The sequence below is a fragment of the Centroberyx gerrardi genome, chromosome 15, assembly GCF_048128805.1.
Source record: "Centroberyx gerrardi isolate f3 chromosome 15, fCenGer3.hap1.cur.20231027, whole genome shotgun sequence".
In the NCBI taxonomy this organism is placed as follows: Eukaryota; Metazoa; Chordata; class Actinopteri; order Beryciformes; family Berycidae; genus Centroberyx; species Centroberyx gerrardi.
The window spans coordinates 2,814,069-2,840,374 of NC_136011.1; the positions used below are offsets into that span (position 1 = coordinate 2,814,069).

A 26,306-nucleotide genomic window follows, 5' to 3' on the forward strand; every position below is an offset into this window, starting at 1 on the left:
AATAGCATGACCACCATAATATTTGCTATGTTCCTGATGAGGAGTTGGAGGAATGAATGCAATGAGGAATAGCTTTTCTGAACAATGATGTGGGGATTTTAGTTTTGACTGCCAACACATTTAAAACACTAATCTATTTCCTGCAAAGTTTAAATGTTAATTTAAACGATTGTCATGTCAATGCACATTTATTGACTTAGGAAAAGACTTTGGCATGTTTACTTCAATGCTTCAGATTCTGCATTAATTTCCCTGCAGCTTGATCCTGCATAACGTAAAAACTGGTGGTGTGTTATTGATTAAAGTTATGCATTAGTGTGTGCGTGTGTGTACATGTGTGTGGCTTGTTGTAGCTTAACAAACATAATAATTCACACTCATGTTAGAAAATAGCCATATCCCTAAGTACTCACCATCTTTGTGAGAGAAAATATTCTTAAGAGATTGTGTAATTATCAAATAAAATGTGTAACCTCTTGTTTTTCTGCTGTTTTACAGATTATCTGAGGTTTCTGTAGTTTCCATGGTTTCCTGTGGTTTTCTATAATTTCCATGATATGCGGATGTAAATACACCTAAGACATCATGGTAAGTAAAACAACAACCAACAAAAACCTCCACCTAATTGTTATACTTCATAGAACTTGTGTAAATCCAGGCATTTATCATTCATATATTTGAGTTTGAAAAGTTGCATTGTGAACTGAGCAACAAATGACATGGTGCAGAGTCGATGTCTGGGATTGTCTGACACATTTTGTGTATTGTAAACAACTATTCATCCAAAACCAGAGCGGGGACAGTCGGAAAGGAAGTATCTCAGAAGGCCTGGTCCTGGATGACTCTGAGAAAGGAGGAGTTGTCATCACAGGAGTCACAGATGACAGAATCACTGCAAGGAGTGGCCTGAAAAAAGGTAAGATATTCAAAGAAAACCACAGAATTTTGAAATTAATATGTTATTCCTGTAGTAGGACAGTTCATCAGTAGAGAAGGAATTGGGGAAGAAGGTGTAAATATTACTGATAAGGGATAAGGGTATATTTTGAATTTGATATATTACTTTGCCATGTTGTTTTATTAAAGGCTTCATGGAGTCTATAAATCTGATTTGTAAAATAGTGTTGCTATCACCCTTAGAAATGTATCAGTTGTATTGTTTTAGTTGTTAGTTTCCTCTGTAGCACTTTGTAACTTCATGAAAGTGCTATAAAATAACATAAAATAATAATAAAAATAAAAAGTGTTATACTACTACTACTAGTAGTAGTACTACTAACTTTCCCTGGTTGAGAACTGGCATTACAACTATAAATTATAGCTCATTTGGGAATGAAAACCGAAACAAACATTCTGTGGGTCTACTGTAATTAGATTATTCACATCAATCTGTTTAAATTGATAATGTTTTTATTGTTATAGGAGATGAAATTGTGGCGGCCACCATACACCTTGACCACCTCAAGAAAGATGAAGTGCTGAAAATCCTGAAGGTCTTAGAGCCATATGATGACAACATGAAGGTTGTGACAAAGCAGGAGCTGAAAGCCAGTGCTGGCCTTGGTTCTCTGGGAGCAAGTCTCAGAGACCCTGCAGAGGTAAACTTCGAAATCCAACCCAAGGCAGAATTCATATTAATACTGTTGAACACCTCGTAACTCCAATGTTGGGTATTTTTCATGTGCTTGCAAGAACTTAATCTGTTTCAGTGGAGACTTTTAGTGTCCCATGACTGTCTAAATGCTGTTTCAGAGGATTTTCAACCCTGCCAAGAATAAAATTCAGGGGGTAACATTGAACACTTGGAATTTTTTGGCATAAAAATGGAAATATTTGAACAAAATTGGGCACAAAATATTGGCTATCGACAGCTTCAGTTCAAAAATAATGGTAGCGGCTTTCAAAAACATGTTGGTCGAACCCCACTAAAGACCCATGAAACGCATGAAAAATACATTGCTTAAGTCTTGACTGTCAATCTAAAAAGTTTTTTCCCTATATTTTCCACACACTGCCTTTGCAATGTACACAATTATTTTACTTACTAATATGTCAGTCCATATGGACCTTTGTGAGCAGTGTGCGGGATTTTCTTCATTCTTGGATGCCTTCTCTCTATTCCTATACACCTGCACAAGATTGGATGTGCGACTTATTCTATTTTTCTTCAACATATTTTCAAAATATATTATATCTATGGTCTTGGACAATCTGCTCAAAATTTGTGTACAGGAACAAGTCTCTCCCAAAGCCAGAAAACAGAGAGCCAAGACTCAAATCTAGGGTGTCATCAACTGACACTGTTAAGGACTGCTGCATTGACATTAACTAGGGAACAAACTTTGTACAGACAGTGATATTAGAGTTAGTTAGCAGGCCATTCCTACTACAGTCCATTCAATATATTGTAACTGAAAGATGAACAAGTTGCTTATGTGTATCACAAGTTGAAAATGTTTGTTACAGTGTGGAAATGTATATTGTGGTGTTTATAGCCACACTATAATTGGCAAAAATCCAAGTTGTAACATGTACTTGTAATTTGAATATGAGTACCAAAGCAGAAAGAAAACCAGTCTGCAAATAATAGTTTCAAATACCCAACCAACTTGCTTTCAGGTTAAAAAAAAAAAAAAAAGTATATATATATATATATATGTGTGTGTGTGTATATATATATATATACACACACACACACACATACACACATTTGTAAAGTATTGTTCATATACATAGATATTGACTAAACTGTCCAAGATCATCAGTTCTCAGTTACCTTATCTAATGCCTGAAGTGTTCATTTCTGAAATACTTGATTTACATTTTGGGAAAAACAACTATTACCTGAAATTCATCATTCACTATCCCTAAAATAAAGAGCATTCAAGTCTTTAAGATTATTATAATTTTAATTTGGTTGAGACATAAATTACCTACCATCCTCCAAGATGTACCACAATCATTCTGTAAGAGTAGGTATCACTTTAAATTGTAAATATCTCATTCTGGAATAAAGTACCTCATTTATTTCAAACTGCTAATATACCACTGAAATAAGGATACTGGCAATAAGATAACAGCTTAAATCCTGTTTGATTGTAGAACTTCAAAAGACTGACAAAAATGACACAATGACTGCTGTAATTTCTGTTGTAATTTTAGTCGATAGAGTTGCAGCATCTTTTAACCCAATTTGTTTACCACTTGATTATCTACAGATGCTCACTGCTAGTTACAACCAAAAGAGGGAGCTGCCAATGGATGTATCAGCGGAAGCACCAGTTCTTGCGCTTGATGGCCTAAATGGAAAGCTAAATGCTGCAGGGGGGTTGGGGGATGAAATCAGTGGTCCCACTCTCAACGGAGACCTGCCCAGTCTTACTCTAAACACACCTTCAGCTGACGGTGGTGCCAAGTTCACAATGCCCACCATAGGAATGACTGGACCGAATGTAAAAGGAACAGATCTGGATGGCACCCTCAGAGCACCTGATGTCAGTGTCTCATCTCCACAGCTCAACACTCCCGATGCCTCACTTGAAATTGAGAAACCAGAAGTCAAGACAGGCACATTGAAATACAAGGCCCCAAAATTCAAGATGCCGCACTTCAATCTACCTCACATAAAATCCAAATCACCAACCGGCGAAATTGATGTTGATTCCCCTGCTCTCAGTGGAAATCTAGAGACACCAGACCTCAAACTCTCAGCTCCTAGAGTAGACATGAAAAATGCAGATGTGGATTTGAATGGGTCAAATGTGGATTTGAATGGTCCCAATGTGGATTTGAAAACCCCAGATGCTGATATAGAGGCTCACTCAGGAAAAATCAAATGGCCACATCTCAAATGGAAAAGTCCCAAGGTTAAAGGAACAGATGTAGACATAAATACTGACCTGTCTGCACCTGATGTAAGCCTTTCTACACCAAAGATTGATGGCGACCTAAGCACACCGGATGTAGGCCTTAATCTGCCCGAAGCTGACCTTAAAGGCCCTGATGTAGATGTTCAAACCCCAGATTTTGACATTGATTCTCCATCAGGTAAAATCAATTGGCCTCATTTGAAGTGGAAGAAACCGAAACTTCACGGTCAAAAATCTGATATGGACATAGATGCAGACCTGAACGCACCAAATGTAAATCTCTCAGCTCCAAAGATTGAGGGTGAGATAAATGCACCGGATGCTGAATTGAATCTCCCAAAAGCTGATCTTAAAGGCCCCGATGTAGATGTTCAGGCTGCAGATATTGACATTGATGCTCCATCAGGGAAAATCAACTGGCCTCATTTGAAGTGGAAGAAGCCCAAACTTCACAGCCCAAAAGCGGACATAGATGCAGACCTAAATGCACCAAATCTGAATCTCTCAGCTCCAAAGATTGAGGGTGAGATAAATGCACCGGATGCTGAATTGAATCTCCCAAAAGCTGATCTTAAAGGCCCCGATCTAGATGTTCAGGCCCCAGATATTGACATTGATGCTCCATCAGGGAAAATCAACTGGCCTCATTTGAAATGGAAGAAACCCAAACTTCACAGCCCAACAGCTGATATGGACATAGATGCAGACCTAAATGCACCAGATGTTGATCTCTCTGTTCCAAAGATTGAGGGTGAGATTAATGCACCCGATGTTGACATTAATGCCCCATCTGGCAAAATTAAGTTCCCAACACTCAAAAAGCCCAAATTACGGCTTCCTGGGCAAAAGATAACAGCCCCAGATGTTGACCTTGACACAGATGTGAATGCATCTGACCTCAATCTCTCTCCTCCTCAAGTTGGAGCATCACTTGATGGACCTGATGTGGATCTTGATTTGCCTGGTGCACATGTTGACCACCCTGAGGTGGATTTGAACACTCCAAATATAGACATTGAGGCTCCATCTGGCAAGATCAAATGGCCCACTCTTAAAAAGCCAAAATGGGCAGTCTCAGGTCCTAAGGTTAAAGGACCAGATTTAGATCTAGATGCTGATGTTTCAGCACCTGATTTGAGTCTCTCCACTCCAAAGATTGATGGAGAGATAAATGCACCAGCTGTAGATCTAGAATTACCAAAAGCCGACCTGGAAGGCCCAAAAGTAGACATTGATGCTCCAAATGTTGATATTGAAGCTCCATCTGGAAAATTCAAATGGTTAAACCTAAAGAAACCCAAATTTGGCACACTGAAAGGACCAAAGGTTGATGCTGATGTGAATACGCCAGACTTGGATCTCAAAGGGCCTGATATGGACATGAGTGTACCAGATCTTAACCTTTCTGCGCCGAAAATTGAGGGTGGCATTGATACTCCAGATCTTGATATCAGCTTGCCTAATGCTGATATCAAAAGTCCAGATGTGGATCTTGATCCACCCTCTGGTAAGCTGAAGTTGCCTAAATTTAAACTACCAAAAATCAAAGGGCCAAATGTAAAAGGTCTTGATGTGGATGCTGATTTAAAGGCACCAGACATTGATGCCAGTGTTGATGTGGATACACCTAATGTGGACCTAAAAGCACCAGATTTCTCCCTGTCCACACCAAAAATTGAAGGAGGTATTGATGATCCAGATCTTGATCTCAAGGGCCCTGATGTGGACCTTCAATTGCCAGAAGTTGATGCCCCATCTGGAAAATTCAAGCTCCCTAAAATGAAATTGCCAAAGTTTGGCTTAACAGGGCCAAAGGTGAAAGGACCTAATCTTGATGTTGATACTGACCTCAAGACCCCAGAGTTGGATGTCTCTGTTCCTGATGTAGATGTGAAGCTGCCTAAAGCAGATATAACAGCGCCTGATGTTAATCTAAAAGCACCAGACCTGAATCTTACAGGCCCCCAAATTGAAGGTGACCTTGCTGCTCCAGATTTGAGTCTCAGCCTGCCTAAAACAGACCTAAAAGGACCAGATGTAAGTCTTAAAACACCAGATATTGACACTGATGCGTCTTCTGGAAAAATAAAGATGCCAAAATTCAAACTGCCAAAATTGAACATAGGATCAAAGACTCAGGCACCAGAAGTTGATCTTGATGTTAAGGCCCCAGATGTTCCTGATGTAGATGTCAGATTGCCAACAACAGATGTGAAAGCCCCTGCAGCTGAACTCAATACACCTGACTTAAACCTCTCCACCCCCACAATTAAAGGAGATCTCAGTACTCCAAATCTAGATCTGACTCTGCCAAAAACAGATATCACAGGTCCTGAAGTAGACCAGGATGTTGATGCTGCCACTGGAAAACTTAAATTTCCATCTCTTAAATTGCCCAAATGGATGTCTGGAGCCAAAGTAAAAGGTCCTGACCTTGATGCTGATGCTGACCTTTCGGTTCCTAACACTGACATCAATTCAAAATCAGACCTCCAGGGGCCTGATCTTGAGCTGCCAGGCCTCAATATTTCTGCCCCAAAGATAGAGGGAGACATACCTACTCCAGCTCTGGACATGAGTTTGCCCAAAGCTGAAGTCAAGGGAGCCGATGTGGATCTTCAAGCACCTGATGTAGGTTCAAAAATCAAGTGGCCTAAAATTAATCTGCCCAAGTTTGGTTCATCAAAACCCAAAGTGGAGGGACCTGATCTAGATTTTAATGCTGACCTAGATGCTCCAAAGTTGGACATTTCAGTTCCTGGTGCAGATCTCCAGGGACCTGATCTGGACCTGAAAGCGCCAGACCTAAATTTATTGGCTCCAAAAACTGACGGTGACCTTTCGGTGACGGACCTCAGTTTGAATTTGCCTACTGCTGACCTAAAAGCCCCTGATGCTGAGTTGAGAATGCCTGAACTGAATCTTGCAACACCAAAAGTAGAGGCAAATGTATCTACTCCAGCTGCAGATATCAATTTGCCCAAAGCTGAACTAAAAGGACCAGATGTGGATCTTCAGGCACCTAATGCTGATCTTGATACATCTGGAAAATTCAAGTTGCCTAAAATTAATCTGCCCAAGTTTGGTTTATCGAAACCCAAAGTGGAGGGACCGGATCTAGATGTTAATGCTGACCTAAATGCTCCAAATTTGGACATTTCAGTTCCTGGTGCAGATCTCCAGGGGCCTGATCTGGACCTGAAAACACAAGACGTAAACGGACCAGATGTGGATCTTCAGGCACCCAGTGCTGATCTTGATACATCTGGAAAATTCAAGTTGCCTAAAATTAATCTGCCCAAGTTTGGTTTATCGAAACCCAAAGTGGAGGGACCGGATCTAGATATTAATGCTGACCTAAATGCTCAAAATTTGGACATTTCAGTTCCTGGTGCAGATCTCCAGGGGCCTGATCTGGACCTGAAAGCACAAGACGTAAACGGACCAGATGTGGATCTTCAGGCACCCAGTGCTGATCTTGATACATCTGGAAAATTCAAGCTGCCTACATTTGGACTATCCAAACCAAAACTGGAAGGACTAGATCTCCAGGGACCAGACCTCAACCTTTCTTCACCAAAAATTGAAGGAGATCTCTCAACACCAGATGTAAATGGGAAGTTGCCAGCAGCTAAAGTAGAAGCACCTGATGTCACACTGAAAACCCAAGGACTGAATCTCTCTGCCCCAGATATTAAAGGAGATATCTCTGCTCCAGAAGTGGATATCAACATGGCCAAAGCGGACCTCAAAGGGCCTGACATACAATTAAAAACTCCAGATGTAGATACTAATGGTGAATTCAAAATGCCTCATTTTAAGCTTCCAAAACTTGGTCTTTCAAGTCCTCAAGTAGAAGGTCCCAGTGTTGATATTGGTACATCAGATTTAAGTGTTCATCCTTCAGTTGAGACAGGGATAGAGGCACCTAATGTAAATGTAGATGGCCCTACAGTAGATGCAAACATCTCTGTACCTGAGGTGGACTCAAGTGTTCCTGACAATCTACCTGCCCCAAAGCTGGAGGGAGATGCTGACATCAACTTAAGTTTGCCTCATATCAAAGGGCCTGAAGTAGATGTGAAAGCTCCAAATGTAGATGCTGTCGCTGAAACATCAAAACTGCCACATTTCAAGGTGCCAAAGTTTGGCCTTTCAGGGCCCAGAATAAAAGCCCCAGAGGTTGATGCTAGTGCAGATCTGAATGTGTCACCTGATGTGAAGGTCAATGCTCCCAATGTTGAAGGAGAGATCAGTTCATCTGATGTAAGTGTCTCTGCCCCTGAAGTTGAGGCAAGTTTCAACAAGCCTGAACTGGGTATCACAGCTGAGGGAGATGCTGAAGTTAAAGATTCTCCAAAAAGTAAGCTGAGATGGCCCTTCAAATGGGGATTGAGGTCCGGTTCAAGTACTGAGGATGAAGGAAGTGGGGTTGACTCTGAAACTGACTTGTCTAATGTTGAGGTGGAGGTTCCAATATTCAAATTCCACAAACTACCCAGGAACAGCATTGATGATGTTGGAGGATTCGGTGATAGTATTGGCATACCAAAAATTGATGGAAGCTTAAATACGCAGGAAAAGGATTATATCATTAGCAAGGGGATTCGCTTGCCACAACTAAATGTAACTTCAAATGCTGGAGAGAAGATTGACGTTATGGAGAGATTGAAAATGGCCAAGGAAAAAACACCCATAGTTAATGCCTCACTAGCCGAAGTGAAAGGTGATGTTGGTCTGAAAGGGGAGCTCACTGTCCCAAGTCTTGATGTGAGCACCTCTACAGAATCGGGTGACCCCACTTTAGTGAGAGGAGGCACTTTCAAAGTTGCAAAGCCTGAGACTGGACTAGGCCTGGAGCACCCTGTAGTTGCTTCATCAGAGGAAAATGACAAATTGTCACTAAGCCTCTCTAATATGCTTGGTCTAAATATCAAAGATCCAGCCACTGATTAGTTCTTCCTTGTGAACAATATAAATGAAGCATCAATGCAACAACTTTGTAAATACATGTAAGTAAACTAATTCAACCCCTTGGTTTGTGACTATATATGGAGAATAGACATAATTGTGTTCATTTATGTATGTGCCTCAGATTTCTGCAGTTATTGCAAGCTACAGTATCCATCTTCTGAAATGACATGAGGTAGCCTACTGAAGGAAAATGTTTTTATAAACTATGTGTATACTCTTGATATTTATATAAGGTTTTTTCTAAATGTTGTTGATTTGGAAGTATGTTAAATAATTGTCTCAGTATTGCATATGATAATATTCAGCTGTTTTACTTGGAAGTAGAAGTTAATTAGAAGTGTATTACTTCACTTTAAAATTTTTAAGTGATAACTGAATTTTATGAGCGAATTGTAATGTATGTATTTGTTAATTATTTGTTCAATAAATAACTCAATACAATCAACATGATTGTTATTCTTTACTATTATAAAAGAAGCAAATTAGTAAAATGGATGACTTGTTGGTTTGTACACATATTTCATTAGATGTGCATGAGTGTGCATGAAGGTATGCAGATGAATAAGAATAAAAACATTGATCAATATATTATGAGGAGTGAATCCCTTTTAAATACAAAAAGGCTGTTGCAGTTGTGTATGTATATAAGAGACATATGCCAGTCTGCTGTTGATATGGCAAATAACATCTCCATTTTTTGTCAAAAATCTATTGGAGAATTTTTAGACATATTCATTTATTTCATACTGAGAAAACATGGACACTAAAGACAAAAATGCTATTGTTACTACAAACTAAAAAACCTGAACGAAATAATATTGAAACGAGCACAGATAAAAGTCTACAACTGTAGTTTTGGATCAAATTTAACTTTTTGTTGGACATTTTGTTTGGTTAGTCCAAAGTCAAGAGAAATCAAGACAACTATTATACTTGTTGATCTATTTTTTCATCAGTCTTGATCCTTCCCACATAGTTCTTTTCCATATAATATACAATAACAATGACAATTGTCTTGATAATTACACAAAGGTTGTGTAAAAATGTTATCATTGGACATATTTTAACAAGTCATTTACTTTTAGAAATTCAGAGCATAAAAATGATCTCCAAAAATCGATTGTACCTTGTATTTGATAGCCAGACATTGAACATAAGTGCTTTATATAATAAGATACTCAACACAACTTTACCCTTAATTGAAAGCCAATATGCTGTTTGATCTGTAAAGAAGTGCTCATATAAGAGATACTATTTAAAGCACCCAGTGATGCTGACATTCTCTCATTAATCATGCTTTTCACTTGTCAGTAATTCTTACACCAGGCCTAATTCCGGAAATCACTTGCCAAAGTGACTAATGTTAAACCCAATTTTGTCAAATTCATCAGTGCTTATGTAGGATAAAACACCCAGACAGTTACCACCATGACAGAAAGAAAAAAAAAATGAGACAGGAGAAATATATATATACAGTTCCTAGAGTCAAACTGTGGGTGCTGCTGGTTAATGAGTCTGTTGCCAGCGTGAGGGCCAGTCCTTCTCTATCCAACTTTGCAGCAGTCGCAAAACATCAATGCGCTGGTAGATCCTGCAAAGTTCGGTGAGCTCAGTGACCGTCTTCTGGTTGTAGCGTAGTAGGAACTCCTGGGTGGGGCTGTGGGACACGGAGCCCTGGGTCCGGTGCTCCAGCAAGGTCAGTTCATCGTAGCTCATTCCCCAGCGACTGGCAAAGTTCTTCCAGTTCTTGATGGTGCAGTGGTTTGGGTCCAGTTTGAGTCGCAGTAAGTCCAGAAGATCTTTGTCGTTCATAAGGTCACTGATCTTGGGAGGAGGAGCTGGGCAGCAACACTTTTCACAGGAGCTGTTGAGGAACTGCAGCTCTTTGGGGAAGTCTAAGCTCAAAGACAGACAATGAAAATGGAATCAGCCCTTACAACAAGAAAATGTGTGCATTATACAGGTTTTTAGATGTGAAGCACCTCATGGATCCAGAAAGAAACTCACTCTCATACATACTCATTCATTCATTCATTCATTCATTCTTGCACACCTGATCCAATTAAGGGCTACACATTTTCATGACACCTCAATTTGTTCAGGTGTACAAGAGTAGAGCTGGAGCAAAATCTTGCAGGACAGGTGGGCCTTGAGGACTGGGTTGGTTCAGCATACACTATGTTGAGTGATAGTAGACTCCATGCTAACACTGTTGCATACATTATGTTGAGTAATAGTAGGCAAATAGTATTATCCAAAGTAGGAAGACTTTTAGTAATAAGAAGTTGTTTTTATTATATGGCCTGTATATTTATAATGTTTAAAAATGAAATATCATATCAACTCAATATAGCTGATGTAGCCAGGTTTGTTTTTGGAACTGAGTGAGCAACCATGTATTCATCTGCTATGCAGACATTTTTGGCTGTCTCCCATTGACTACCACCTTCACTTCCTATGGAAACAGGCAAAGTAGGCCCTAGTTCAGTACACAACAGTACATTATTTTTTATAAATATTACCAACCTACGCAAAACTGCAAGACTTGGTCTCATATCATTTAAGATTACATCATCATCATCGATCATTAAATTAATTTACCTTTAGAGCTGCTACAAGTTTTCATTTTGTCACTTTTGAGAGAATGCTAGTGGCCTACTATCACTCAGCATAGTGTATGCTAAAGTGTTAGCATGGAGCCTACTATCCAGTTTTGCTAACTGTTTTCCAAGCAAAGTAGCTATTGTCACCAGAAGTCACCAGAAGATATATGCTAATTTGTATATCCATATATTTTCTTCAGTCCCTGCTCTCAGCAGAGGGAGGGGGGCTACACTGTCTAAGGGAAGCGCTGTGATCATCAGACCTCTGTGGATTAGACACGCAAGTAGCGCAAATCGGCATCAGCAGTACAAACGTGTCACTAAATACTTTAGGAGTCCAAACATTAATATTGCTCCCCACGGTTGGAAAAAGTCGCTAAATTTGTTGCTAGTTGCTTTTGAGAAATAGTCTCCATGGGGGTCTGAAAAGTCACAAAATCTAGTGACAAAGTCAGAGCCTACTATCACTCAACACAGTGTATGCTAAAGTGTTAGCATGGAGCCTACCATCACTCACCATTATCTAAGGTATCTATGTTCTCATCACTTAATGAGTATGTTGACCAATGGGACAGTCAACCAAAAACTTTGTGTATTTCTTCAATCATTTAATAGTCAAGAATGCATTTTTCATGGAATAATGATTTATTAATGATTTTTCTATGATTATAAGAATGAAAAAAATTGATATACCTGGTGAAATAGATGTGCATATGCATTCTTCGCCATCTTCCACTGGCTACAACATGTGGGGAGAAATACAAATCATCACTGTCATTAACGTTATCTTTAACAGTCCTTCATTCCATCCACTTTTATTTTAAGACTATAAAGCAGACAATGACCTTCACTCATTGTTCACAGCAGGGTCAGCTTTCCCATTGGCCTAAAGATTGAGACTGATGATTTTGTGAATTATCAGTTCTGATGTTGCGGGTTTAAATGTACGTGTGGTGTAGTGTAAGTGAAGTATAGATCGGTGTAATTCCGATTCTCAAAATGAAGACCACATTTCCCATAAATCCTGTTGCTTCCTGCCCCCCCTCCCCCTCTCTGGCGTCTCTGACTTTACTGAAGAGGGTAAACATGTTAAAAGTGATTTTTCCATCGGCCTTCCACTCCTTCCACCATCTGCCACTGAGTATGTTTACATGTAGGCTACACCAATACCGCAATTACTAGGAGTAATCAGCTTAAGGCAATATTTTGAATATGTTTACATGGTTCAAAGTAAAACCTGGTTTACATGGATTCCTTTAATTATCGGCCTACCGCTTGTCACTCCACTGCACCGCACCATGTTGTATGCTTTGTAAGTACAACATCCATCTTTAGCTCAGTTTGCACCCTCTTCCTGTTTTGTGCCATAAAGCAATACAACAGATTTCCTGCCAAATCCGACCTAGTGTCACACAATATAAAATGCAGTGTAGAGGCTGCCAATATTCTCAGTGATGGTCTCATTTTACAGTATTATATTGTCTCAAAATTAATGTGCTAATGATTTATTGATGGTAAAATGCTACACGTAGCACCTTTAAGAAATGCAAGAACATGAAGTGTAACTATACAATACAATTCACTGCACACGGTTTTACCAGGTCAAAGCAAGTTGTAAATCTTTTCATGATATGAATGTATATGAGGATACTGAGTGTTTTAAAGTTATTGCTCTGAAACCATGAGAGGCAAGTCAGCAGTCATTTTGGTATGATCCACAAAAATGTATGTTTTTTTAGAGCACTGATTGAACGCTTTCAATTAATATGTAATTAATTAATAATTAATTAATAGTAAATTTGCCATGTTTTTGCATCTTGACATTGTGCTACTTTATTTTAATATAGTTTGAGTGCGAGAAGATTTAGATATTTGATTTACGGATTGCCTCTATTGCACCTACCACCTAGTCATGGTTTGATTTGACATATACGTAAATGAGACAACAACGTAATAAGAATGTGTAGGAGACTATTGTGAACCAACCAACATTGTAAACAGCTTGTCATACGGACCTGCCTTATTCGATCTGAGGAGGGAGTCAGGTATCCAGGGGGCATGGAGCTCAGATGGAGTGTCACTGCATCTGGTGGAGACACACATTACTGACTATATAAGAGAATAGGCTAACAACTGTATTATGATAAAACCCAGTTTTATGAATACATGCATTTAAAGGATAAGTTTGGCAATTTTAGACATATATATAATTTGTCTCCTTCAGAAAAAACGCTTGAATTTCAAATGTGGAAAATCCCATGTGAAACAGATGACATCACATGAGCAATATGTGGAACACATGGGCTTTGTACATTGGAAATGTGTGGTTTTGGAACATTTTCTGGTGCTCCATATGTGGTCTTGGAACATTTTCAGGTGTTTCACATGTGGAAAAATCCCATGTGAAACACATGACATTCACATGGGCAAAATGTGGAACATAATATATGCTTTGCACATGTGAAATATGTGATTTTGGAACATTTTCAGGTGCTCCACGTTACAACATGTGATAACATTTCCCATGTGATAACATGTTTTTCAAAGTTAGTGACATTTCAAGCTCACTGCTCTTCTTCAGATTAGTCTGAAGTCTGAAGAAGAGCGGTGTGCTCGAAACGTCACTGACTTTGCGGTGCAAATAAAGCAACAAAAGGGAGCTACAGTGTGCAGACTTTCATTGTTTGATATAGTACTACTTCTGGGTCCAGCACCTGCCTTCAATAGGTTTTAGGATGTGCGTGACTATCTTTTATCGTATAACATGTTTTTCCACATGTGTACACATGTGGACACGTGGACATGTTATCACATGGGAAATTCATGTGGTTTTTCTATATAGCTGTAGTACTTGGACCCGCAGAGAATATTGGTTCCAGAGTCAGCTGTCAGTTGACATAGCGAGCTCTGTTCCCTCTTGCTGCTAATGATGAGTCCAAATGGGGTTTGTCAAAATATCTCCAAAAAAGCCAGTCTGTGTAAACGATATAGCGACCAACCAATGTATTTATATCCACAGCATGGAAAGTATCAGCACTGCACCATTTCCACTCAGTGGATAGTCTTCTACCAAATTCCTGACCACAAAACTAGATCACGCAGTATTGTACTTTCACCCCACAGCAGTCTGTGCTGCGGCAGAGAAAAATAGTTCTGTGATTTATTGATTAGTGAAAATGAGCCTACAAATGGCTTTTTCCCACGGCGCAGCCGAGTGCATCACAGGCCAAATTCAGGTCAGGCAGTCAGTCAGTCAGTCAGGTAACGCTTAATGAGATGTTGCACTTTGTCAGATGGCCTCTAGAGGGTGTTTTTGACTGTGAGATGCAGTGTTTCCCATACAGAGGCACAAAATCAAAAGTTGGTCACGGTATAGAAATGGATCTAAATCGATCTCTAATGCGCCTGATGTGCGCATCACGTCATGTCTGTAATTTGGAGATGCACAGACAGCAGACCAGCAGCACTGAACTCAAAAGTGAAACTTAACATCTTGTGGTATTTAAGTAATGTTAGTGGAATAAGGTAATTTAATCGTGTCGCGGTGCTTTAGTGCATAGAATTTAACACACGCACCGTGGGTCTGTACAGGATCTGTGCTTGTTTAGAGATATTTTGACAAACCCCATTTGGCCTCACTGTTAGCAGCAAGAGGCCTAGCAACAGAGCTCACCGTTTCAACTGACAGCTGACTCAGGAGTCAATATTCTCGGAGGGTCCAAGTTCTACAAGTATGTAAGAGACAAATTATATAGGTCCAAAATTGACAAACTTACCCTTTAAGTTTGTTATTTAAGAATATACTGAAGCACCTTCACGGTATGAATGAATAGTCTAACATCAGAGTATGCTGATAAAAAATATGATTTGTAAAAAGATGCATTGAAGTTTGACCATCAAAAAGAGTAAGAGTATGCCAGAATGCATTACTGACTGTATGTGTGGATTGTTAAAAATAAAAGAGTGCTGATACATGCTTTGTGAAAAGGGGCATTGAAGTTGACTGCTAATTTACCATGAGGATCTGTCACTTGGACTGGATAGTTGGCCTCCAAGGACTGGGGGAGAGAGAGGGAGAGACAAAGGTAATATTGGTGAAAAGTAACACGAATAAAGCCAATAAAGAGAAACCTGAGAAACACAAGTTCTTCAGCTTTGTCAGCTTTACATTCAGTCTCTGTTCATGAGACAGAGAGCACATTTAAGGTTTTGAGTCTGTAACTGTGGAAGAAAATTACACTGTTTGAATAAAGGGGGAGCAGCTTGCTACAACTTGTTCCTCAATGAGCCCTCAGGCGCTAGAAATCACAGTACATTGTGCTCAGTTATGGTACATTTCTTACCAGATTAGTGTAAGACTCTTCTTTTTAAGGGCTGACAATGAGAAATCAGCACAAAGCAAACCATCTTTGTTGCTCAAGAGACAAGCAACCTCATTTTGCCAATAATGCCCTTTCACACAATTTAACAAATAAATGAATGAGCAAATGAATAAATAAAGGCACTTACAATTTCTGCCATAAAGCTGCTGGTATCTGTGTCCTCCACTGGTTCAGAGGTTATTCTATCTGTTACGAAAAAGGAAGAGGCATGAATACTCTGATGTGTTAACAAAGAACAGTACACTTCAGTGATAACATAGCATGGTTACCATGTTACCTCATTTGATCCTATTACCACATATCAACGTAAATATCTCTCTCTCTCTGTGGCAACTTCTAAATTTTGTAGTGGGACAAGCTAAACTATCGATCTATAAAAGTAGGAAAAGTCGAATTGAAAATGGTTCAGGGGCAGATTTACTTCCTTTGTTCATTGCACTGGTTAAAGGGAGAGTCCGAGTGGATTTCAGATTCTTTTCCCTAATGAAGAACTTAGATGAGTTTATTTCACAGTGGTGTTTCACTACAGCCATTTCTTCAGTCATTGAAGGGGAATTGGTCTTTAATTCTGTATTTGCATAGGTTTTTTAAATCCTCTTGGAGTCTGTGATCTCTCCTTTGGTTTGTGTGTGATAAATGTGTCCTGATTGATTAATTAAAAAAGAAATAAAAAAATAATCTCTCTCTCTCTCGTATATATACGTATATATGCATTGTATAAACTGAGGCCGTGTTGGAAGTATCAACCACAGACATGCACATAAAACGCACTTCCTCAAACCAATACACATACTGTGGTAAAACTATGACGTGATTAATACGTGATAGTGTAGGCAGTAAAACTAGGTAGTAATGACTCATGATCAGTGGTGTATGGTAAATGGGCTAAATTATGGACTTGAATTTATGTCACCTACATCAGTCTTGCCATTTGACAAATAGAAAGGTGGGCAAATTGACTTTAGGTGGGTTGTGTTTGCAATGCTGTTTTTGCTCGAGAGCTTTCTCGGTTGAAAACGGCGAAAATAATGTTCAGCACCTGCATGGAAAGCTCTTAAATCAAACCTTATTGAATGTACTAAGCACTGAGAAGGCACATTTTGAGCGAGCACATTCACGGATGAGTTGTAAGAGCAGCACAAAGGCAGCTTTTCAGCTCTACAAAATACCTGGACAAGGCCATGTGGGCCTTCATCAGTCTACGTCACTGTGAAGCCATTGTATCCAAAGGGCTCCAAATAAAGAACTCGTCTGGCCTTTCTTGGGTTACACTCTATGACGATGAAACTTTAATTTGCATGGGAAACTAGGATTAGGATTAAGTGATCAAGTGTATCCAAAGCTTTTCCTACATACAGCTTTCAAGATATTGTTGTGAATATGAGGCTGAGACAGTAAAGCGTTGAAAGGGAAACTAGCCTGTATGTCAGCCTATAAGTCATCAAAGCACTGCCTCACTTCCTCAAACAATAAATAGCATGGGTTCTGGCACAGTAGTGGCATCAACCCTGTTATGACCTTGCTGTAACTAAGCAACACATTAAAGGGGAAGTAAGTACGATTTTTACTCTCCCATATCACAATCTGGCCATAATATATTTGTGAGGGTTCATAGGGTTGTTGATCAATACCAATGATTCAACAATGATTTGACCAGCTGCTGAGATTTCAAGACACTCCCAATCCCCCCCCCCAATCTACTGTTACTTTCAACTACTCAGCGATGGAGGACGGTGCCATAAGCAAGCGACCGACGCCGCAACACATTTCAGCTACGAAGGCTAAAACACCATGTTCTTAAGCCAGAAAAGCAAATGACAATGCAGTTTTATTATTCCAGTACTTAGCATGGTGATGTATTACCTCTTCACTAGATGTTTCTATTGGATTTCTGCTTGAGTTAGCTAGCTTACTCCTCTGTATGGAGAAAATATTGTTTATATCAATTACAAGCCACTGTAAGCTGTGCCAGAGACTTGTTGATGTTATTGCACTTCCTTGGTCCTGATAGAGGTCGATAAAAATCATAGAATACTTAATGCCCCCTTAAATCAAATATTTAAAGAGCAACTTTAAAGAGCCTGACATCTAATGGTAAAAAGCATGCTGCTGAAATTGCCATCTGCTATTGGCTGATCTTTGGTGCCAGGTGATACCTGTTGTACTCTATAGAAGGTGACATCACCTGGCACCAAAGATCAGCCAATAGCAGATGGCAATTTCAGTAGCATGCTTTTTACCATTAGATGTCAGGCTTTACACAGGTGTGGGTTTGGTGTTAAGTTACTCTTTAATGTATTATTTAGTAGAATGACCATGACTTGGTTCAACTAGACCATCAGACCTTGCAGATGGACACATAAACATCAACTATCTGTAAAACACACTCAAGCTAACAACACTTCTCTATAATCACTAAATATGAAATAATTAAAGTATATGATGATGATTGTGACAATTATGACTACTATTATTCTATATATTATTCTTTCATGCCAGAAATCACTTAATGGGAGTAGCTAGGTGTTAGGTCTTTCAAATGGTGGATGTGTCATTATGGAATTAAACTCTTCACTTGTTCTTTGTCCTAAACAGAAGAGACAAAAATAGGTCACACTCTACTTAGGTGAATCACTGGGGCCACAGTGTCTGTTTATAGACCAGCCCACAGACTACTAGGAAATGTTGTAAAGAACACCCTATCTTCATGTAACTTACATCAGTTTGATATTACTTATGATATATACCATGTATTTACCTAACAGGGATTTATCTGGGTGGGTAAAGTGAGTTTGGGTGGGTTTACCATCCCTGATTAAACACATCTGATGTGTGTCAATGTGTTTGAATGTGTATGTTCCTATACAAATACACCAAATATAAATCCACTGTAAAATAATACTAGTAATGTACTGAAACAGTTGTATTCTAACACGTAGAAACACAAGATCTTCTGTCATTAGTTATTCACTCCCATTCCACCTCCCTGCATACAGTCACTGTTGTAGATGGCTGTACAAAATGCCCTTAAAGGGAAAATCCCCATTCAGATATTCTTACACTGTTACATATCATCAAACTCTGATGTTCAATGCATTCCGGGACTTATTGTTGTAGTAGTGTGTTGTAGTGTTGTAATATAGTTTTTGGTGTGCCCACTTTCCCCAACCTGCCTCATCTACTTCTATTTAAGTTAGTGATTTCCTGTGTTTTTCCAAAAATGATGTTCATCACTTACTCAAAATGCAACATGTCTTGCATGCAACGCAATGCATGCTGCATTGCATTCGGGTCTATTGAGGCTACTGTTGGTGGAGAAATCGGTATCTCTGCTTCTTCTACGATGGATTTCTTCCTGTATGATGGTTGAACGTCATTGCAAGATGGTACGTGTAAAAAGAAGCCCTCGCTCTTTGATTCTGAGGAACTGACACCAAAACCTGACGTCTACCGTTGATGTTTTAGATAGCAGAAACATCTTCTTTTATCATTTTCTGCTGTCAAACTCGACTGTAGCTGCACTGGAAATATCTGGATGTGTGGTCTACGTTTGGCCAATTATCCACAGGAATGAGTAAATACACCAAATAACAAAATGGACCCAGAAATGCGAGATACATCACAAACAGCTATTTTTTTTTATCAGTGTTAAAGTACTTTACGGTGGATTTTTCCTTTAAATAATGAGACGTACAGTAAGTATTAGGCCTTCTAGCCAGTCCAATTATCAAGTGTAAGTCTAACCCCCAGATCAGTTGTAGCATTGTTTCTCCCTCTCTGGGAATGCAAGGGCATGTAACTGCACGCTCTGGATAAAGTTCAAGAGATGAAATATAACCCACATCATAATACATTGCTTAGGGCCATAATTCCGCACAGGTGAACCTAGCTTTTCTCCGTTTTGACCACCCATGCCTCGTATGAAAGGATAAGCGCACTTTCTAAGTATTTCTAAGCAGACTGTGGAGTGGGGCGTTTGCTCTGTCATGATTTGGTTTCCACACATGGCTGGAGGTGAATGGCATGCTAATACCTGAGCCGGGGCACGGCGATGTCTAGACCGAGAGCTAAGATACACACGCACTTTGTACAAACTGCCTCTGCTACATGTGCATTGGTGGGTGATGGTGTGTCTGTCTCTTTCAGTGTGTGTGTGCGTTCCGGTTGGTGCCAGCCTTAGTTTTGGGGAGATCTGAATAGGGTTATACTGAAACATGGGTTTACTGATATGTGGGGCCGATATTGGCCTTTTATTAATTATCAGATATGAGCCAGTCAGTGTTGTCCACCTCTGATATGATGGAGGTTCCTCTCTGATCACAGCTGCATAAAAACAGGCTGGAAAGCCTGACATGACATTTGAATTAATTCTTCATTTAAAGGCAGTAATGTATCCCAGAGTTTCCCTACCATTGAATAGGTTTTAGTGTCCCATGATGGTCTAAATGTTGTTTGAGAGGCTTTTCCACCCTGACAAGGATACAATTCTGGGGGAAACACTGAATAGGCCTACTTGGAATTTTTGACATGAAAAGATTCAAAGATATTCAATATTGACTTCAATATAAAAATATTAGTATCAGCCTTCACACAGATCTAGTGTAAATGTTTACATGGCAGCTTACAGTTAAAGTAATAATCTGCAACTTTTTCATATCAATAAATGTCTGTTTTGCTCCTCTCTAACACTGACTGATACCATACAATAGTGATTCAACCTATAGCCAGTTTATGAACGCTTTTACATTTGTTCAAACACCTATGAAGGGGTCCCTCTTTCCCATTTATGTTTGCGGTTTGTTTGGAATAAACAGAAGAAGAACTGGGTAGTTAGCATGAGCAGTGATAGCCACCATGGCTGAACAGACAAAGAAAAGAGAAACTGCATCAACAGAAAATCCAAGGAAAAAAGGTGTCAGCAAAATCAGGAAAAACAAGAATCTCGTGGATTATCACTTTAAATAGGACTGGGTACCAACAGTTGGTGCTTTTTTTCCACCAACTAAATCATGTTGGTAGTACCGACTACCAAAATATGTTAAGGTTAATCTTACAGCATCTTTCATCCAATCACCAAACCTAAGTGACTGCTGATTGGCTGGCCAGGTAACTAAGTGCACAATGTGGCAGAAACAGTCCAAGGTCTGGCTACACAAGAAAATAACTGTCAAGTCCATCAACACAAACCTAATGAGGCACTTAATGACAACCAACGTTGCTTTTTTAAAAACCATGTTAAACTGCATTTTACATAATAGAAAATTTGCTAGCACTTGATATTCTTGAAATAGCCTAGTTATAAATGTGAAGTACTGTTGAATCTGATTGCATTGTGAACAAATAAATAGCCATATTTTGTTCAGATTTTATTAATAGGGTTTTATAATAGAAAAATAAATGCATAAAAATTCCACCCTCAAGAGTTCAAGTGTTATTTCTTTTAGTTGGAACTAATGCCAAAAATGATATGATAGACAAAAAAAAAAAAAAAAATAGGTAATTGCATAACAAAATTAAAAAAAAAATCAACATAGGCTATGTATTTTAAAAAGTAAGTTCTGGTACTATATCGAATTCAAGGAACCGGTATCACTACCGATTTTTTTCAAGGAACAGGTATCGGTACCGATTTTTTTCAAACTATACCTGGCCCTATAGTTAAACTACCTCTACCCATTCAGTATAAAGGTTGAGGTTGTTGAGGTACAACACCAACACAAATTACAAAATCGCACACTGAAGGCGAGGCTTGTATGGGACACTGTGATGCTGTTGTTTTCCAGGTGTCATTGTTAATCAGATAAAAATGAACACCACCACCTCCTCAAGACCCGACAAGCATCTGCCCCGGTGCAGCACACTAGCCACTAAACATTCATATGAATGAGGGAAAGGACAGTCTGTACTCTGATACCCGACTCATGAAATATTCCATTCCATATGACCCCTAGAAGACATGATTCCTTATTTGTGTTCTGTATCAATATGAGTGGTTCATAGATAGGCTAGTAGAAAGATTACAATTCAATCCAGTTCCTATCAGTCTCAAAACATGAATGGGGAAAGATTATTATTAATGTGTAGGCTCACTGAGCGACAAAATGAACTATAAGGTTAACGGTGTTTCCATTCTTAGAGTTGGGGGGATTTTTAAAGTTACCATTATGGAAACTTCCTCTAGTTTGTGGTTGCAACTAGAAAGCATTTGCTGCTTTTTCCCCCCCACCACACTGACAGTTAAATGTGTATTCACAAATTAAACAGTTAAAACAAACAAACAAAACAACAAGTAAATCAAATATTTTAAGTTCATTTTTGTCGAAAAGATCTCAAAATGTCCAGCCTGAAACGTTAATTGGCATGATGGAAACCGAATAAACAGCCGTCATAAAATACAACAACAAAAACAGCAAACATTACAACACAAAAAGCATTTAATATAGCCTCACCTTCATGACTAGCCTCTGTCATTTAAACACGACAAACTAACAAGACATTTTACTCACCAAATGGCTCCTTATACGCCCTCAAACTGGTCATTTTTGCAGTGCTGAACTCTCACATGCGGGGAAGAGTAACAGGATAGGATAAATACAGTCTATATAACCTAAAAAAAACACAAAACATACAATAATAATGCCACTCTAAGTTGATAAAGCTCGCCGATGCCAGCCCAGCGGCGGCAGGTCAGATGAGTGAGACGCTGTGTGGTGAGTGGAAGTCAGGATCAATGCTGCCTTCAAGGTCTCCTCGTAAGCCCCCTCTTTCCAATTCGGAAGTCGTTAATACGATTCGTGGTGCATTTAGGTGCTTTTGGTCGGAAGTTATAACAGAATGGACCTCGTGGCAAAAGTGGTTGTTTTGTTTTAGAAATCAAGCGGGAGGCTATAGAGCTACTTTGTGCTGCAGAAAAAAATGTGCATCATGCGTGAAAATATGTTTTAAGTTAAAGTATGAATATGGAAACATACACCAATGCAAGTTTTGTTTACATAGAAAATGACAAATAAAAAATACATTAGCCTTTGACCATTAATTTTTAATTTTTGTCTCAAGACACGCCCCCTAAACATCTCAGTATGCCTTCTTATGTCCTCCATGACGCGCGTGTAGTCTAATATCTAGCGGCTGAAGTAGGCTACAATTCCAAAACACAAGAGCACCGAGGATGGAGGATGGATAAAGATCACAGAATTTTACTTGTCAGCCTAGAATGCATCAGATGATGACTTGGCCGATGAGAGCGATCCCAAGATTGTGAGTACACCACACCAACGTAAACAGTGCTATAGCCTAGATGATTGGATCAGCTGGGAGAATGAACAGCTGCGTTTGATGGTGTGACGTCAAGCACATAGCCCATCTGCGTTTTCTTTGCTCGCCTTCTTGAGAAGTTCTGAATTTCCCAGTGTTTCCCAGTGTTATTTAGCTACCACCAAACTCGTAATTGTGATATTTCCCACAGCACTTGAAGGCAGCATAATATCAGCGTGCCAAGGTGCTGCACAGCTAACCTGCTCGAGCAGTTCAGGCCCGCCTCCGCGTGGACTTTATGAATATGAAAATATAGGCCAGTGATGACACACTGTATCAATGAGAAGAATGAACAGTGTGTCAGTAGCAGTGATAAGAATTTACGCATCTCTAGCCTTGGCAGCAGCAACATTACTTTTCACTTTATGTTTTTTTTTTATTATTCATCATGACGCAAATGTTATCAATCTTTTACCCCCATACACACTTTTACAATCTACTTAACGTGTTGGAATTGTTTACATAATCCCACAATTATTCAGTCTACTGTTTTATTGTTTTATTATTTTCTACCAGTTTTATTGCTTCCTTTGACTTTCTGACTGTGTGCTTAAATGATATGATATGATCATATTACTCTTATTAATTACTACCTAATTTCCCCACAAAGCTTTTCTTTTCAATGATTCTGTCCTTCTTCTCATCCCATCAGTTGCAGCCAGCCATTCTTCCCAAAATAGACATATGCAAATCACTCTCCTCCGTAATTCCCCTGAAAACACCTCCCCTCCACACCAAGAGAGCAACAGAAGAAAACTTTTTGTCATGAAAAAAAAAAAAAAAAAAATTATGAGTGCATGGTCAAAAACTAAGAAAGTGTGACACATTCAGTTAAAGGTCAAGGTCAAGGTAAACTATTATCCCACAAGGGGAAATTCATGTGGTCATACACGTCTCGTTTAAAACACAGAGGTACACTGTACATGCACTAATAAACACACACACACACACACAAACACACACACGCACACACACGCACACACACACACACACGTCAACAGCAGTTTCTTCCAACAGTTTGGTTTTCTTATGTTTTTATGTATTAAGTTTTATTTTTCAATAGAATTTTTTTCAATGGCAAGATTTTTTTTCAGTGCCAATGAATGCTATTTTCATTTAAAGTTTTTCCAATGCCAGTGTTTTTTTGTTTTTTTTTTCAGTTCAAGTTTGGTTTTCAATGCCAATGTCCTGTTTTTCAATGCCACTTTTCATTGCAGAAAAGAGTTTACCACCTTTTTAAGCTGACATAAAGCTTTATGATATGAAATTATGAGAAAATCACAGTAGGCCTAAGTAGTAGCCTATGTAACTGATGTAAGTTATAGGAAGAAAGGAATAGCCTAAACTAACGGTTTTCTGAAAATATAGCTCAATTGTTTTTTGTTTATATTGGTCTGTATTTGCCTTATTGACCACTACATGACTGGTCTCAGGCTACTACAGAGATAGAGATAGGGTAAATACAAACAAATCAGTCTAAAGCGGTTTCTGCCAAAGCCTACAAATTCATTGCAAATAGGCCACAATGTCAGTTTGATCAAGTCACATGATTCATACATTAAAGTGATTAGGCAGGTTCCTGTTTTGATCTGTTTCCTCCTGTACTTATGAGGAGTATATGATCTCCTGATGCATTGATCTGTGATGTTTCCAGCAGAGATTTAGATCAATAGCGCCATCTTGCGGCAGCTTCACCTTGCAAACTCCAACTCTCCCTCTCAAACTCCAACTTTTGATGGTCAGAATGTTTTTTCTTTTTTTTTAAACTTTTCTGTCTTCAGTTTAATTACATTGTGAACATGCAGTCGTTCAGTTGCATTGAGTGGCAATGGTTAGTCACATGTAAGTTGTTTACAGTAATTTCACCGACCATAGTAGTTTGAAAAATGCAATGAAATGGGTGTAGAGAGCAGTGGTGGAGAGGGAGAGATAAAATCAGTCTGACTATGCAGAGTCTAACTAAAGTAAGACACTATGAAACATCCAGTGACATTCACCTCACTTTTTTTCCTTTTTTTTTCCTAAATGCAATGTTGGGATGCGGTGTTCATGAAAGACAACAAATGGAATAACTGAAATGACCAAACTGACTGAGATTAATTCTGGGTATCCAAGGTGTCAGTTCACCAAACCCTAAACTATGTCAAAGTCCCAGTATCTAATATCATTTACCATCAAAACATCCAAACCTGGATCAACTACATTTCTGGGGACAAAATGGAGAAATGACTGAAAAGATATTATTTGTGATAATATCAGTGATCCTGAATGCTCCCTGATGGGATTTTCTCTTTTTAGCTATGGCTTCCAAATACATGTCTTTGCATATATTTTCTCTCCATTGTAATGATAGACACTACAAGAGCACATTTGGTCTCAATTAGGCTAAGGTATGGTGAGTACTAACAAAAACAAAAAATGGCCTGCACACAAGAAACTGGAAAAAGCAAAAAGATGTTTAAGATTGCAATTGATTAAATGCAGATAAAATACATGCACAGACATAAAAAATAAAAAAAAAATTATAAAAAGAATATAGCTGCAAGAGGCAATTGTAGGGGTCCAAGCACACTCTGAAAAGACAGACAGACAAAACATTACGGAATTGGATTCAACTGGATTCAAACCCACAATCATGACAGACAGACACTTTACCTACTGAGCCAAACACCTCTGTTAGTTTTCTTGAGGAGAAAATAACTAAATGGAGAAGTATTGTGTTACTGCCATCTATGATTGAAAGCGCTAACCACTCTCCAGAACTTTTTAGTGCTTTCCATTAAAGAGTAAATCAATGCTACATCAAGTGGAGGTAGAAAATTGCTGCTGCACTGCTCTCTATGGGTTGAAACATTAAAGCATGTTGCACTTATGGCCACACCCCAAGCAGTTATGTCAAATCAGGTGCTTTGCCTTTGACACATGATGCCAAACACCTGCGTTGACATCATTAGCTGCATTTATATGGAGCCTTTTATTCCACTAGTAATCAGAATAGTAGCCCAATCAGAATACAAATGCCTCATATAACCACCTCAATCAGAATAAACTGTCCCATTCAGAATGAAATTTAATTCTGTTTGAGAGGGCTGGTATAACCCTTTTTATAATCCATTCCATCCGCTCATGACGTCATTGACGAAGTGATTACGATTAAGATTTCA

General features: G+C 39.0%; 2 protein-coding genes across 2 annotated transcripts; one reads left to right on the plus strand and one right to left on the minus strand.

Annotated features, from left to right (window-relative positions):
• The first annotated feature begins 513 nt into the window (after window positions 1–513).
• On the plus strand, window positions 514–9,288 carry LOC139913800 (uncharacterized). The gene is made up of 4 exons (XM_071901929.2): window positions 514–588; window positions 793–916; window positions 1,423–1,598; window positions 3,219–9,288. The coding sequence occupies exons 1-4, from the start codon at window positions 586–588 to the stop codon at window positions 8,823–8,825; spliced, it is 5,910 nt and encodes a 1,969-aa protein (XP_071758030.2). The 5' UTR covers window positions 514–585; the 3' UTR covers window positions 8,826–9,288.
• Window positions 9,289–9,403: 115 nt separating this feature from the next.
• edaradd (EDAR-associated death domain) lies at window positions 9,404–22,502 on the minus strand. The gene is made up of 6 exons (XM_071901909.2): window positions 22,335–22,502; window positions 15,956–16,014; window positions 15,462–15,504; window positions 13,462–13,532; window positions 12,140–12,185; window positions 9,404–10,738 (listed from the first exon to the last, which is right to left on the minus strand). The coding sequence occupies exons 1-6, from the start codon at window positions 22,366–22,368 to the stop codon at window positions 10,350–10,352; spliced, it is 642 nt and encodes a 213-aa protein (XP_071758010.1). The 5' UTR covers window positions 22,369–22,502; the 3' UTR covers window positions 9,404–10,349.
• Window positions 22,503–26,306: the final 3,804 nt, after the last annotated feature.